Source organism: Ylistrum balloti, unplaced genomic scaffold (assembly GCF_031769215.1).
Source record: "Ylistrum balloti isolate Yb309-2 unplaced genomic scaffold, AGI_CSIRO_Ybal_v1 Utg371668, whole genome shotgun sequence".
In the NCBI taxonomy this organism is placed as follows: domain Eukaryota; kingdom Metazoa; phylum Mollusca; class Bivalvia; order Pectinida; family Pectinidae; genus Ylistrum; species Ylistrum balloti.
Genome location: NW_026782845.1, coordinates 427,541 through 445,683, shown reverse-complemented (window position 1 = coordinate 445,683; position 18,143 = coordinate 427,541). Strand labels below are relative to the sequence as shown.

The following is an 18,143-nucleotide window of genomic DNA, read 5'->3' as shown; positions in this document are numbered from 1 at the left end:
CAAGAGTTAGACATAGTCACATTTGTGTCGTTCCAGCTCTAACCCATGATGGCTTGAGGGCAGTGGTATAGTAGATGTAGTCCTGTGTGGACGAGAAAACTATATATCTATACAGTTCCTTTTTTGGGCAAGACGGGCAAGTCATGTGTGGACAGCTGTATGATTATCTGTGTTGACAACCATTATCTCCAGATGTCCTGTGTGAACGGATGGTGTGTTGGCTGTCATGATAGATGTGATGGATGTCCTATGTGGGCAAGCAGGTTCATAGATGATCCTTTTGGAACTAACACTGTCTGTGTATGAGCAGATCACCATATTTCTGTATCATGGAGCAGCCATCGTCAGTGGAAAGGATGGGAAGAGAACATCCGTAGACATTTCTGCGTATTGTATATCAAACTTTTACATAATTTATATACCTATACGACAGTATAATATAGTTGCGAACACATGCTGCGTGGAACCAGAAATCCGCATGTTTCCTATAAAATAAGGCTGTTCATCGGGGGATATGTCCTGTCTTAATGAACATCAACAGTCTAAGAATCTCAAGCTGCGACATGTGAAACTCTTTTTCAAGGATTTCACGTGTCAGATCCACAAAAATCATACCATCAACGCGTTGTTCCTCAAATTTATTTGCATATTTCTGCAACTGCAAATCGGATAGATGTCTTTTTATTGCCGACATACTACATTGTTCTAGGCTTTTACGGACCATTTCTGACTTTTTTGTCGTTTCTTTGCTTACCCCGTCCATTTCCAAATACATATATTCACCACGAGAATCATCAGGTGTTTGTTCTTGTAACGCGCATGACATTGGAGCTACAACCGCTATTGCCTTCGGCTTTGGTTTAACAACCGGAACTGGTGGCAGGGGCCTTTTATAAATGCAAGTTTGACTTGGGTTGCTGACTTGCCTGTTAAGGGGTGTCGTGGGCCTTTTTGTTTTCAGTTCCGGTATCAATTTTGACAATACTTCCGGTATCGGATTTCCGCTTCCTGTTCCTTTTTCAGTCATCCGAGTTACACCTATTTACAAAAAATGATTTTTAAGTTTTCGATCTTTATCTGGATCCTTTGATTGAGCTCATATAACTATTTTTGGTGTCGGTGTTATTGATATACATCGTCTAGTAAATTTGTCAGAAATAACTTAAATAAATATGTTTCCTGTATCTTAAGGATAGTTGGAATATTAGCAACATTGTCAAAAATTACGACATTTTTTCTGATCATCTGGTGTATTAATTACTAGGAAATTTAGATATGGTCATATATCAGTTCACACCTTCATAATTACCATTATATCGTATTGCTACGGAATCTACCGAAGTCAGCCGCGTGTTACAAACTCATGAACTGCTAAAGACGTTGAGAAAGTACTGCTTATGTAAACAAATTTAGATAGCCTGGCCATATAACAAAAGGAAAATTGAAAAAGACAAGCGATATTGAACTGCTCCGGGTTTGTCTTTATGGCGATATGAATATCAACAAAACAAAGCCAAAACAACATGAAGCGTTAACTCGAATCATTTCATCAACTTTTATCGTATTAACATTCATATGTCTGTGAATGTCGATGTTTAAATATATATACTTAACAATGGTTTTTGGTGCCTTACCTGGATTTCCAGCCAATAAATCAAATGTCACGCCATTTGCTAGGAGAAATCTCTCCAGTGCCTTTAGATGATTCTGGAATGTTACGGATGACTTCCCTTTTATTCCTGTAATCTCGGCATAAGATATACTAGGACTAAGTGCTGCCAGTGTGATTTCAGGAGCGATAACACCTGTACCAAAGATATAGCAAAATGTATTATATCAAAAATACCTGTACCAAGGATATAGTGAAATTTATTATATCAAAAATACCTGTACCAAAGACAGAACGAAATTTAAAAAATACCTGTACCAAGGATATAGTGAAATTTATTATATTATATCAAAAAAATTTATTATATCAAAAATACCTGTACCAAAGACATAGCGAAATTTAAAAAATACCTGTACCAAGGATATAGTGAAATTTATTATATCAAAAATACCTGTACCAAAGACATAGCGAAATTTAAAAAATACCTGTACCAAGGATATAGTGAAATTTATTATATCAAAAATACCTGTACCAAAGACAGAACGAAATTTAAAAAATACCTGTACCAAGGATATAGTGAAATTTATTATATCAAAAATACCTGTACCAAAGACATGGCGAAATTTGAAAAATACCTGTACCAAGGATAGAGTGAAATTTATTATATCAAAAATACCTGTACCAAAGACATAGCGAAATTTAAAAAATACCTGTATCAAGGATATAGTGAAATTTATTATATCAAAAATAACTGTACCAAAGACATAGCGAAATTTAAAAAATACCTGTATCAAGGATATAGTGAAATTTATTATATCAAAAATAACTGTACCAAAGACATAGCGAAATTTAAAAAATACCTGTACCAAGGATATAGTGAAATTTATTATATCAAAAATACCTGTACCAAAGACATAGCGAAATTTAAAAAATACCTGTACCAAGGATATAACGAAACTGACTATATCAAAAATACCTGTACCGAAGATATTTCATTATGTAAGACAAGAAAATGTGTTATATTAAAATTTATATTATATTATGAATGGTACATACTGTAAGTGAGGCCATTATCGATTCGGATTCTGTCCTGGAACTTCTCGGTTAGAAGTCTGACATTCAACCGATCGAGGTTAAAGACACTATCTCCCTAGACGTATACCAGAACTTTGGAACCATGTGAGGTATAATAACGACATGTCTGTCGATAAAATGGCATATGGACACCGGTTCCTTACCTTTTCGTATGCAATTTCCGGTGAAGAAATTCTCCTCGTACTCCGTAACAATTAACAGACTGGCGATGTCTGCCGTGGTTTTAAAGCCATAATCTACTTTGACACGATTGTACTCTTGTGAATACTTAACCATGACAGGACAGCTGTATTTATCTAAAATTTCTCCAATTGACATTGGTTCTGTCCCTACAAAATATAACGTGTTTGTTATCAAAGTTGGATAAATATTGGAATATAGATCAATTTCATATATATTTTTTTATTATTCAACAACTTAAAATTTGATATGATATATTCGTCAATCGAGAATAACCTATTTTTTGGAACCATGGTGGTGACTGAGAGATACCAAGATTGATCGAATGAAATGTCAAGGTCAAGGTAGGAGGTTGTTATACATGGTGTTCTAGGACAGCTCGGGAAGTACAATGTCCATGGAGACGTTCTGAGGATTGGAAGGGTCTAGGTCAGAGACGGCAGGTTGAAGCTACATCGGCCTTGAGACGAAATTCATCGGAGAAGTAAGTAATGTAGGGGTACGTTTATTTATATAGGTAAGTCAGTAGCTAGCTGATGTGACCATGCGGTCAAGTGTAATGTCTACGTACTGAAGTTTTAGGCACACCATGGATAGGTGAACGTCTACTGTATCCACGATGCACGCCAAAGTGGTCAAGTTATATATTGTTTACACAAATACCGCATATATTTGCTTATTATTCATTTATCATCGTAATCGGGAACAGGGTAGAGGGTTTCATTCGTAGATAAGTTAAGCTTTTTCCATCGCTCCTGCGAGTTTTACACGAATTTTTATCACATTTCTCTAATTATAGTTTCCATATTGAATAATCACGCCGGCTTATCGTTTCTGTTGTTAGAAAATCCTTTTGGTTTAATCAAACGTCTTGCGCTTATATAACATCTCGGAAGTTGTCGAGTCAAGGTCATTGTTACTATTTATATCCTTGTCCTTTTCAAAGGGTCTTTGTTCAATGATGTATTTTCATAAAACATCGTAACGCATAAATGACCATGATATCACAAACAGATTTCAGGGTTGGAGGTTCAAGGACGTCAACACTATGATTTTCTGGAAATTAAAGGTCTATAACATCTCTTGAGATGATTCGATGTTGATGGGTCAAGGTCATTGTTATTATTCACCAAATTCTGGTCAGCCCCATGGGTTTTCGTTCAATGAAAGACATTGAACAAACTACACTCCACGCTGCTGCCCCGCACCGACAAGGGTGACTAATGACAAAATCAGATAATCCAGGCGCACAGTTACGATAGCCCCTGAATTCAATAATTCATGTCTTGCATAAACATGTATCATACAAATTGTATCAATATCTATATATGGTCATGGTTCCTTATCTTTAAACTTACATTCTTTCCTTTTCTTCATCACGCAGAACGTGTATGAAGTATTTACCGGAAAAGATAGGTAAGTGTGATTGAGGTGGTCATGTTTCTTCTGTGTTTCTTGAATGACCACACGCCGCTGACGCGTATACGAGTGTATTCTGTATACCTGCAAAAATATCGTAAATTACAACTAATCAACATGAATTGTTATGCTCTCTGTGCGTAAATAATTGCAAGTTGCGTTATGTGTTTTCGTAATTTCTCTTTCCCTTTACTTTAAACGAAATGTACGCATTAATGACAATTAAAATTAATCCTAAATTTTAGTATTTTTCATCTCCACGTGACATGTTCTCGTTTAAGACATTTTCAGGCATTTGTTTGAACATGAAAAATCAGTAAAAAAAAAATAACGAATCTTTATCTGTAAGTAAATACAGTAAAACTTCACTATCAAGATTCACCTTCGCCTTGGACAAAGAGGTCCCTATATCGGAAAGGTCTTAATTTGGAGGTGGTCTTTATATCGGAATGGTCTTAATTCAGAGGTGGTCTTTATATCGGAATGGTCTTAACTTGGATGTAGTCTTTATAGCGGAATGGGTTTAATTTGGAGATGATTATATAAGCAAAGTTTTACTGTATTAAATTACCTGCCCAGTTGAGAAGTCATCAAATATAGTATTGCCGTAATCTCCCCCTGTAACGACAGCTAGCAAAGGAAATCTGTTCTGGTACTCCCTGCGTAGCTCCTGACCATTGTAACTCTCATCTTCATTATACTCGTATGGATAACGCGTTTGCTCCTAAATTAAAAACAAATAAATAAAGTTAATTAGTTTTCATTATTTCAATGTCGAATGAATTGGCAGTTTTTTTATGCAGTTTACTGAGGAATAGTACGGCCATCATAATCAACTAACTGAAATGAATTCGTATGAGTTTATTGCTCACAAGTATGCACGGTGATTCAGTAGCTGTTATCCGTGGTCTTATTTGTGTATATGGCACTGCTAACTTGTATTGACCAAGGTTTATATGGCCGGTGTCGTCGATGAAGCAAAAGACGTTTACCCTTCCGGAATACATGGTCTTGCTTTTTAGGGACCTACGTAAAAGTCTTTCTTTTGTTTATACTTTGCACTAATTTCATCGAACAATTCATTGAATCCAGAGTCTATTGATTTAATCTATGTTGTTATTGTTTGTGGTGTAGGTTGTAAGTGTAATGTCAATCTGATTTTTGAAACCTACTTGAGATTAAATTAGATTCACGTGCTAACATGCTTCAACGAAATAAAATATGCTTACTCTTCCAGAACCTTTGGTCTTATTATCCGAAATCAGTCTTCCCACTTTTTTTCAAACATTTTATTGACCAAGACAAGACATACATAACATTACAAATGTGTCCTCACACAGGAGGGCTCACATACCTACACACATCATTCACACTTCTCATATTCCAGACAATTAAATACATGTGCACACACCTACCCACACACTTTCAGTCTTAAATGTTCCTTGCGCACGGGATACTTTCCTTCTTTTTTCACATAGATGCACCAAAATAGGTAGGGTCTAAACTCAGTGTAAAATGGGTACCCCAGGGAGCTGAAGTCAGAAGGCATGACCAAACTGTGTCATCCCTGCTAAGATGTATTGCATTTTCACATACTTGGTAAATAAGAAGGGGATTATAATTATTGTAAAAAGGGAGAGGGAATACAGATTTATAATGTCCAATGCATCCTCGAAACGTCCCCATTTTGTCTGAAAATCTATTATTTTATTATTTTCTATGACTAGCGGCTTTTCAATTTTCATTGTCTTACTAAATAAAATTTTACAAATATCGAAGTTTGGTATACACTCATTCATTCGACAATAGTAAATGTAGTGTTTTAACAATAAAATGAAGTGATTTAAACAAGGCCCAAACTTTGGATTTCCAAACTTAATGTCTACATCTTGAAAGGATATAAAATTTAATTTATTTTTTATAGTGCATACCAAGCAGTAAATTCTGCAATAAGTTGGACTATGAAATGACGTGAAGATGTGTTGCACTGTTTCTGGTCTCTTTCACAAAAGGTACAAAGCTGTCTAGATATTATCTTCATTTTTACTAAATTAAAGTTTGTGGGAAGAATTCTATGACATATTTTATATTGAAATGCTTGAGAATTGGTTTCTCTGGTACATTTGAAAGAATCATTGTACATATCTTTTCCATTTCATGCTCTCTTCAAAATTTGTCTTCCATTTTTCCTGACACTTTTATGGCCTAATAACTATTTCTTCAAGGAACATCTTATAAACACACTTCAAGCATTTTTTAGTTATAATTAAGGAAATGATGTCCTTCTGTTTAATAGGTGTAATAGTTTTACCATTTTTGCTGCTTGTCTCAATTTTTTCCTCCACATCCTTTCCAACTTATGAACTAAAGTCAAATGCTCGATAAAATAAAATAAAGGTATATCAGAGAATTCAATAAAGTTTTTCAACCTTCCATTTTCATACAGATCACCAATTATTTTCTACCCATGCTGTTTCCACAAAATTGCTTTTCTTATTTTATTATATGAAACCAAATTTATAAAAAATCTTGCCGAAATGTTCCTGACAATTGGTGGTCTCAAAATGTATTTCTGATAAAGTAAAACAGATGTCCTGCCAAAATTTATTTTTCATATTTCTTCTGATTCCTTTCAGTTTTACTCTATATCATAAAAAGTATCAATATCAACTGGCAATATTTCCTTAAGGAGTAATTCCTTGATGCATTAAATTTTCCGTATAATCTTTTTATCCATTTGATTTTTAAATACTTAATGAAAGAAAATATATGTGTCATATTCAATCCACCCTCATCTATGCTAGCAATCAATGCATCTCGTTAAATCTTTTCACTTTTATAATCCCATATAAAATTATGTAAGCTCTGATTGAGTTTATTAATAAACAAACTGGAACGATTTGGTAAATTGGTAAATACGTGAACAAACTTTGGTATAACAAGGGTCTTCACAATAGTTATTCGACCAATAACAGTTAGGTCTCGACATGACCAAAATCTCAGGACTTTATTTATTTGCTGCAGTTTTTTTTCAAAATTGAGTCTAACCATATCCTGTAAATTAAGTGAATAAGTAATGCCGAGTAGCTTGAAGTTGCCTGTTGATCATTTGAAATTCAATTCTCGACATATTCTTTCTTCTGAAAATTACCATTTTAAATTCAATTCTCGACATCTTCTTTCTTCTGAAAATTTCTTGCCTCCAATCGAATAAATTAATTCTTAACCCTGATATAACAGCGAGATATCCTAAAATGTGTACATCGGTTGATAATGAATGTGTGGAACCATCTAGAAGGAAATAAGTATCGTCAGCATATTGTCCCAGTAAAAATTATTCTCCAGATTTTAATGAAAGAGCTAATATTTCAACAGCAATTATAAAAATATACAGAGATAATGGGTCTTCTTGGCGGCAGCCACGCCCGAGATTGAAGAAGGGTGACAAATGACCAGTGTTAATAATACAGCTTTTAGACTTGGTATAAAAGATCTTGAACCATTTTCTTAATGACGAACCAAAATTAAAAGATTCCAATGCTTTATCAATAAAATTCTATTAAACAGAATCAAAAGCCTTCTCAAAGTCCAGGAGATACAGTATATACATTATATCATATAATAATCTAGTATTGTCCCTAATAAACCTGCCTTTAATGTAACCCGTTTGAGATTCGCTTATGATGTTTGGAAGTACCAATTTGATTCGATTTGCTATTGCTGCAGAAGCTATTTTGTAGTCAATGTTTAAGAGTGATATTGGTTACCACTTTTTCAGGTATCGCCTATCTTTATCTTCCTTTGGAATACATGTGATAACTCATTGACTTTGAAATTCTGAAAGATGACCATTACTATAAGCATTATCTATTGATCCACATAAAAATATTCCGATGTCTTTCCAAACAAATTTGTAAAATTCTGCTCCAAAACCGTCTGAACCAGTACTCTTGTCATTTTTCATATTTTTCAAAGCCTTAGCCAATACATTTATTGATAAAATTCCTTCACAACTACCTTGATCACTTTGATTTAATTTGATCTGATGTTTTAAAAAATATGAATTTTCAATTTGGATTGAGTCTGGTTGTTAAGAAATATAGAGAGTTTTGAAAAAGTCGACCTCCGCCTGGATTATTTTCAATGGACTGTCAAGAATGCTACCATATTCTGCAATCAACTATATTACAGATTTATTTATAAAACTCCTTTTTTCTAGATAACACAAATATTTGGTTGCCCTTTCTCCATTGTCAAACCAATTTGCCTTTGATATGAATATTAACCCTTCTATTTTTGTTTTTTCTAATATTCTCTAACTGCTGTTTTTTTATCTTCATACCGTTTACAATGTTCTCTATCAAGTGACCGATTGATTTGATTTTCTAGTATAATTATATCAGTTTCAAGACTGTTTTCTTCCTTCCTGGTATTCTTGGCTTTAGCTATTGAATATGTCATTGTAGTAGACCTAATTTTCATTTTCAGGGTTTCGAAAAATAGTTGATCATTTATTCTTATTTCGAATGCTTCAGGATTGTCCTTTACCCCTTTCTAAATTTTTGAAATTGATTTCGAAAACAATACATTAATGATCAGCTTTATGTCCGGGTATAATTTTGCAATCCTTCATTCTCAGGTATATTTCGTTAGAAGTAAGAAAGTAATCAAGTTGACTTTGCCTAACTGGATTTCTTTGCCTCCAAGTTAAAGATTTTAAATCTGGATGGAACTGTCGCCAAGGGTCAACCAAGTCATATTTATCTATTATGTCTTTTTCCACTGTTTGTGCCTTAGGATTATTATTGTTTAATATATTATTCGTATCCATATTCTAATCCTGAATAGCATTCCAATCACCACATAAGAGTACTGATGAGTTATTGAAAGCTTGCAGGTTATTCAGAAATGTTGTAAAAAAAAAAAAACTGGAGAATCCTGATTTGGACCATATGCACTACCTAGTGTTAACCTATTCTGATTTACTGATATGTCTAAAATGACTTGCATTGTCTATTCTGCTACCATGTATTGAAAATGCAAATGTATTTCTAAGCAATATTGCTACACCAGCTGATCGAGAACTAAACTTGCCAAATACACATTTGTACCCCCTTTCGTTTTCCCATAATTGTTCTACTTCATCTGTACAATGTGTTTTTTGTAAACAGACAATATCTGTTTTTTTCTGTTTGACCCAGTGGAACACTTCTCACCTTTTAATGACATCAGCATATAAACCCCTGACATTCACAGACATACATTTTATGCTACCCATAGCAACTAGGATAACACAGATAGTAGCCCATTAACCCTACCCCCTGGAACCCTCTCACACAAAGTCTGTCCCCTAGAAAGATGACACCTACACTCTTACATAATACATTTAAAAAGCCTATGACCATGGCTGTATCGGCTGAGCACATCTGATTGTTACGTTTCCTCTCATGCTCTCTACAACTTTGTATTTTAAAGGAGAACAAAATGAAAAATTATAAAGTAATCATACATGGTTTGATAATTAAGATATAAACCCTTCAACTTTGGCTGTATTTTCAAATAATATCATAGACTATAGTGACTGTATTCTAATAATTTATCACAATATAACGACTGAATTTACTAAAGGTAGGATTGTAACTAACCTTTAATAATGTGTCATTCGTTACAGTTAACCTGGCTATGCGACCACCAATATATTGGTTTATACTGGAAATATGTAACATTATCACTGCAATACATTAGGTATTTTCCCATTCAAATTAAACTACTTAAAAGTAACCACTTAGACTTAGCTAATTCATTTATACCTTTACCTATTTAGAAAAAGAAGCTCTCTGTAAACCTTTAAATATACCTTATACAGGTCACTTAGACTTAACTAATTCATTTATACCTTTACCTATTTAGAAACAGAAGCTCTTTGTATACCTGTAAATATATCTTATACAGGTCACTTAGACTTAATTAATTAATTTATACCTTTACCTATTTAGAAACAGAAGCTCTTTGTATACATACATACAAAGATACCTTATCTGACTCTACATCATTTTGTTGGTCAACATAATCTACCTTTTAAAGTTTATTAAAATCAATACTTTCAGTATAATACCACTTTTCAAATATACTTTCCCATATTTATACCTATGTATATGCGCATGTATGCAAAAACTACAGTGCAAGTAATATAGAACACAATTATTCTTACGTTGTAAATGATATAGCTTCCTTAAATCCCACACTATCACACACACACACACACACACACACACAAAATAACAATTACGAAGCATAAGCAACAGTACACTTTTGTCTACCAGCTTTGGAACACATCTTCCACACTTTGGAATAAGTCAAAAGGTTTCCTCACACCACCACAGACCGCGAAGACACGACTGCTAAAGTACCAGGCGTTCCCAATGCGATTGCCATTCTTGTCATTATTAATCCTGTATTGTCCCCTGTCACATCATCTTCCAGCTTCATTGTCCCGATCAAGAATTTCCTTTGTCTTATCACTCTGTTTCTGACCTCTTTCTTTACATCACCATAGGTCTGGCTCTTCTTGTATCCCTCCCTGGAATTCTGTGGACAGCAATAAGGTCCTCTCTTTGTATAAGCTGACGGATCTTCTCATCACCTCATCACAAAAATCTTCTACCAAGTCTTTCTTATTTTCATCTTCCACATTTTCCATCTCCTTAAAATCCATCAGCTTGATGTTATTTCTCCTGCTGTACTGCTCATTGTAGTTTCCTTTCTTTATACCCTCTTGGGCCATCTTTTTAACTTCTGCCATCTCCTTTGAAAGAGTAGTTTTTACTTTCTCTACCTCATTCTGTCTTTCTATGCTTTGCCGCTTCAGTTCCTGTATCTCCCTCTGTTTCACTTGTAGAGATTCTTGTAGTCTATGGTTATGTGAGTTAACAGTATCCAACCTCTGTCTCATTCTAGCAGTTCTGTCAGAAATCTTCTGTTCCAGATCTATCTCCAGGTCTTTCCTCATAGCTTCCACTATGTTACTCACTATCCCCTGAATGTCCTTGGAGTTCACCAATCCTGCAGCTAATGCTGTTAAGTCTGCCTTCTTTACAACATTATCCAACTGTTCCTTTATCTTTGCTGTTTCCTCTCTAATATCTTCATCTAGAGCAACACTCTGCCTTGTTGAAGTACCCCCTCCAGATCTTCCAGACTTGGTGTGAGTAGACAGGACTTTATAGCACAGGCAAATCCAGGTAAGAACAAATTGTATCTGTGTAAGTGTATAGTCCTTTGGTAATCCAGGAATACAGGTGACAGTACTACAGGTGAATACAGTTCACAATCACCACAGTTCTAAATCACTTTTTGTTTAAAAATCATCAAATCCTGTTTCAGAATCCAATACTATCGATTTGTTCCAAAAACATCTGTGTGACAAAACTGTAAATGGAACTCCTCATAGAAACATAACTACATCCACATAAAACACAAGAGCAATATGAGTGTGTGTTGCCTACTCGGTAGCCATATTCCAATGTTCCCACTCCTAATGTATGAGTTGTATGATGATATGTAAATAAAATTTCTGAAAAAATTACAAAAATGCAATGCGATCGAACAAACGACATAAAAAGATGTAAAAAAAACACACACATTTCATTAAGTTAAGATTATATATTGATAATATGCCGTTAAAAAGAGACTGATCGAAATTGTATGAATAACCCGATCACAAAGCACTATATATTACCATTGATATTGTTAAACCAAAACCATAATATTTACAATTGTGTGCCTTCATTACTGAAAATAAGTCCTTCAATTTTAAATTCGTTATTATCTGTAGAAATATTTTAATTGCTTGATATTAATTATAAAACAGTGCATGTTTCCATTTCGATTTGCTCATCTTTAAAATGTGTATAGACAGTCTAGTGGAACGTTTAGTAAATTTGTTTTACATTCATATCTCTACTTAGTCAGCCATTGTATGAACTCTGACATTTCCTAATACCAATTTTAATATTTAAATGATAAATGATAATCTAAGCGAATGTCTTATGAATGTATTACGATTTTAGAATCCTAAAACATAATCTCTGGATTCTCATAACACTGATAGTAATTTAAAAATATACAAATTTATATCTCATTTTATTTGCTGTACTTACAAAGGGATCCATTTTGAATTCTTTGGGAAGTCTGAAAAAAAAAGAAACATATTTCATCAGAATGAGGAGATGTTCTTTAATTCATCGTATAATATTTTCTTTACTTTATTTTCGCCAGAGCATGCCTTAGTGAATACTGAACAGGTAAATTTGATAGGGCATGCCTTCGTGAATACCGAACTTCTAAATCCTCCAGGGGAGTACCTTAGTGAATTCAGAACATGTAAATTTCTATTGAGAATGTGTCGAATTCTGTTCTTTAAGTTCTTTCTCTTTCATGGCAGAAATATGACATGTAAATAAATACGGTATTTGGGATTTGATAACTAACGCTTGGCATCCATATACGATAGGCTGACTGTGTAGTTAATGACAACAGGATTTCCTGTATATGGAAGTGAATTTGATTTCAGCGAGTTTGTAAATGGACGTTTTTTGTCCGATAAGACCAGGATGTATTAACTATATAGCACGATAACGTATGACCATGTGTGTTTTCATAGCCTATTATACTTACTACTTTACTTAGGAAATGGTTTCTGTCTAATCCTATTGGATACTTTTGACGTATGAGAACAGATGTAGCTATCAGAATACAAATTGATTTACAGTAGCTCTTATCTTGCTCATGGGGCGCCATTTATATTTATCTCCCAAATGTAATATCAATTTTCATTGGCACATTAAATATCCAGAATTATTCATATCACTGATTAATGATACTAATTAAAAAATTATATTGATAATATCACTAAAGGTCCAGAATTATCAATATCATTGATTCGAAATAGTGATCTCATTAAATCACTAATTTTACAACGGCGCTTAATAACTAACGTGTAATAGAAATAACGTTTTCACCTAAAGGTTGGCCTAGTATATACATTGTTTAACATTGATCGAGACCGAGTCTGTGAATACCAAAAACCGTGATATCACATTCCAGGGAGTGTTGCTTATGCAACTTTATCTTAACATTCTGGTGTGTGGTTCAGCTCTCGTTTGTGTTTCTGAGGTGAGGATCCGCATGGGTGGTTTAAGTTTCCCTACTTATTTGTTTATCTCAGGTGTAGATCCGGATGAATGGTTCAAATCTCCGTACTCGTTCGTTAATATCAGGTGAAGAATCAGATCTGTGGTTCAACATACCTTACTGGCTTGTGCTTCAGATTCTGGGAAACTGGTCATTGTTATTTCAAATAGAACTTTCAGTACTTAAGACTTAAAATAGTCTTAGTCTCCAAGTTTCAATTTTTATAAAAGCTTTCATAAGATTTCGTATAACGTTAATCTCTTCCTATATATCCTATATATATATTATCGCACCCCAACAAGAGTCGGGAAAACAATGGAAATCAAAATTTTAATGGTAAATGAAAACACAGTATCTGATTATGATGTGTAAGGCGACTATCAAACTGGAATATAAATATCTGATCTTTCCATAACAACACTATCATTCTGTATATTATTAAGTATATCCGTATACGTAAACGCTTCTGTGATCTGAGTTTGATATGTCAAATGATGTTACATTGGTTTCAGGACAAGTAAATCTTTAACATCAATTATGTTGTATTTTGTGTATTGCTTTAAAATATTCTATGTATATATAAACCTGCCGCATAACAATATTTTGAACGATTCTGACCGAATGGTTCATTCTCTGGTTATCCAAGTATAACGGCGTCATTATGATATCATTAATTATGCTGCCCTAACATTGATGCGATACAACTGTAAAATAATATTTTAATCTTCCCTTTTCCTTAAATTGAAATTGGACGCATATATGTGAAGCTAGCTGCCAAGATCAGGTGCTTGTTAAGACATCTATGATAAATCCACTGAACAATGATGTTTTCTTTCCATCAAAAAGATAAACGGGTGCATGCTTCTGATACATTTGACCGGTAGGGTATCATATTATTGAGTCCCTCTCCCAAGGTTACACCATTTTGGTGTGACAGTGTGATAGCACTATATATGTGTACACTGACCATTCATATGGCATTAGTTGTTCCGAGTGAGCAAAATCCAAAGCGAATAAAAAACGAGGGCAATCATTTTACAGTCAATCAGCCTTAAATCCTAAATATGTATTGGGAATGTCAACTATGTGCCAGCTCGCAAACCTAATATGTCAGTTGCTGTTATACATACAAATGGGTTTAAATGCGTCGCCATAGCTAACACATGTAAACTTTTCAAGTATCATCAGACCTGTAATCTTACTCACAAACATGAGCCTCGTAACACGATAATAAAAAGATTCTTCATTAGAAAAAACAGTACGCCACACATACGTATCTGTAGGCAGTATTTGCTTAAACAACAACAGTGATGGTAAGTAAACCCGAAAGCATCTCATGTGGTGCACGCATTGGACTGCATTAATTAATGAAGTATCGAATGAGCAAAATAATAAGAGAAATATACATGGTATTCGATTGTTTAAGTCTAAGTAGGGTTATAGGAATGGTGTCCTTGTGAAGGGTTTATTTCTTATTCGTCTAAAACCATCATAAAATTGGCACTACCTCCTGTTTGGTCCTGACGATTGGTATCCACCAACTTGAGCAAAGATAATGGAGTTTGTGGTTTTTTTTGTTTTTGTTTTTTTTAGTTAATTGGTATTATATCTTCATGAATTGATAAACAGATAAAAGCGAGGTGAAGAATCTACGTAAACCATATTGGAAAGGATATCAAATATTAGTTGTTCTTTGGTTGATTTAAATAGTATCAGACCTAATTTTACAAATTATCCATTTCAGAACAATGCTGATCGACTCATCAGTGTAAGTAGATGGACAGGAATTTTAATACTAGAGAATTTTGCGAGGAAGATTTATCAACGAAATTACGAAATTAAATGCCAAAGAAAATGGTTATATTTTGGAGAACCATAAAATGCGAGCCAATCGAAAATATGACTTTACAGTAAGCCCGCAGACATGACACAATAAAGTTATTTAGTTATCAATGTATTATGTAAGGATTAACCGAGCTGCAAATGTAATATGCAAACACAGTTTGATATATTGGCTCATAAACGTTAAAGAATTAATTCAATTTATGTTTTTGTTTAATATTGCATATATAATGAAATGCCAACTTTAATAATTAAATATTGAATTTTTAGATTATACAAATTGACGTATATTGCAGATCATATTTAGATGATTGTATCACATAAATATTACTGAATGAATAGCACAACAGATAACAAAAAGAAATGCAAGATTTAACTTGAATTCAAATATACCTATGTATTCGCTGAGAGCAGTCTTTGTAGAAAATCCATATAACAATACACAGAATGTTGTAAGAAGTTCATTTTTACAATGCTGAAATTTTCAAGATGATTTTCAATATCAAAACGTCCTTGAGGAAACAGTACGTTACAAAGAATGACAGCAAATATCGCCATTCGTGAAAACATTTCACCGCTGTAAGTATATAAGTAAGACACATACCATGTTTGTTTATATGGATACTTACTTAAGAAATCACTCTCTCTAGCAGACTGAAAACTAAACACAGTTCTGTTACCCGAACGTGTACCGATATATCTGGAGCTCAAACACTATATCCTAGTATCTTGATATATACAACCGTGGTGTTAGTAATCAGTCCCGTCCCCCTTAATAACCTGCTGGAATGCATACAGGAAGTACGAAAATCAGCCACACGTAGCGCACAACAACGTAATGTTGATATGAGACGCAAGTTGATAACAGGTAATCGATATTCATGCACATTTAAGGTAATCTTATAAACGTGTAGATCGAGAAGACATCAGAAACGGTACAAATCCCTTAAAATGTATCATAGAATATAGATGCAAAATATGTTTTTCAAAAGAATGAAGCTGTTTGCGCTTTGTTAAATATTTTTTTTAAATTTACATTACCAGCTATTCATGTTACCCGAGTTCAAATGAAATATCCCCTATAACCGACAACAAATTGAATTATTGGGCCAGTGGACTTCCTCAGCAATTATCATTATTATCTTTTTTTAGCTGGCTAAGGTCCAAAGTTTAGGCCCTTATCTTCACTGACGAGTCCTCGAAGGACACAATAGATGTATTATGTAGTTAGAATAATTGGGTCTATTGTATTAACTCTGCATTTGTATTAAAAGGTGTTATTAACTTGTTTGTCATTTGTTCAACCTTAAAGAGTATGTGTAAATTTTAAAACTCTTCTCTAGGGGCAGTTCAGGAAATTGTATTTGATGGACTGGTTAAAATGTATGTGTATATATACATGTATTTGTATCTAAAACTAGCTACCTTATCCGAAAAGAAATCACTCTTAAATGCCTCAGTATGGAGTTACTAAGAGAAACAAACAATCTATGCACTATGAGAAGTAGGTTTAACGTGTGTACAGGTACCAGGTACGACAATTATTGTAAAAATCTTATTGAGCGACCGTTTTACACACACCACGCACAGTTACTGAACCGTGTAACTAATTGTACAACACATGAATATAATACAGCAATATGTAGGACTTCGGTACACAGCACACAAACATGTACAAGGTTCTCAACCTAAGTCATTACGTTATTAAATATTACTGAATTATAGGGCTAGTGCTCTTTCGATCACTGTTGATTTTCCTCAGTTCTAGAAGGACGAAACAGATGTAGGATATAGTTTGGTTCCTTATATGTTTCCGATGTTGTATACCTTGTTCTCATTTGCGAACGTGACGTGACTTACTTGGATTGACCAAGGTTTACATGGTGAGTGTCGTCGATGACACAGAAGACGCTTACTCTTCCAGAGCACCTGGCCGTATTTCAGGAGTCTCCATGAAAACATTTCCTTTGTTCATATTTTGCTCTAGCGTTAAGGAATATGAGTTTGGATTATGATAATGCTGATTTGCAGAAGACTTTTACCTTTCCGGAGTTTCCTGCTTTTTCTTGGCATTTTACAAGGATCTCTGTGCAAATCCTACTTTTGTCTATATTTTGCCCTTTAAATTTTGAATTAAGATTTTGTTAAAATGTTGGTATTTTCTTGTGTTTTGGCTAATCAACGTTGGGTACGATTTATACTGACACGGGTATGAAGGTAACGTGAAAGAACTGAAATCTTGCATTAACATTTTGGTATACGTATCATGTTTATAAAAATCTATATATATGCCTGATATTCCTCCGTTGACTTGTCGATTTATCAGCTAATTAACAGCGACATAACCCCACAAAGGATTACTGGTTTTATGTATACGATATGTAAACAAATATTAATGCATTTATATATATCATAGTCAATACCTATCACAACCTAGATATATCACCAGCATGAACAACGAAATACCTATTACTATATATTACCATATCCAATATATTCAAATTTCAGGCAATGACAAATCGAGTTAAAAGTAATAATTAACTGCAGTTATTTTAGGTATAAAGTATTTGCATGCATTTTTGTCCCGTAATGGCTACCATCTCAAAATAAAGAAAGAATACATCATTATGTTAACAATACACTATATATGTAGATAGGTTGGACTTTAATGATTTAAAGCAGTAGTCCCATTATTAAATAAATTTCATAATTTTCATATATCACATACTCTAAGAACGGAATCTGAAGCTTACCGGTATTCGATTGAATTAAAACGTGGCACGCAGGTTACAGCAATCCTTGGTAA

The 18,143-nt window shown here is 33.9% G+C and overlaps 1 protein-coding gene across 1 annotated transcript; it reads right to left on the bottom strand.

Moving 5' to 3' along the window:
* LOC132563286 (uncharacterized) lies at positions 1 to 18,143 on the bottom strand. The gene is made up of 7 exons (XM_060228046.1): positions 18,091 to 18,143; positions 12,463 to 12,493; positions 4,875 to 5,027; positions 4,243 to 4,387; positions 2,848 to 3,033; positions 1,635 to 1,805; positions 1 to 1,038 (listed from the first exon to the last, which is right to left on the bottom strand). Exons 2-7 carry the CDS (start codon positions 12,472 to 12,474, stop codon positions 503 to 505), a joined length of 1,203 nt encoding a protein of 400 aa, XP_060084029.1. The 5' UTR covers positions 12,475 to 12,493; positions 18,091 to 18,143; the 3' UTR covers positions 1 to 502.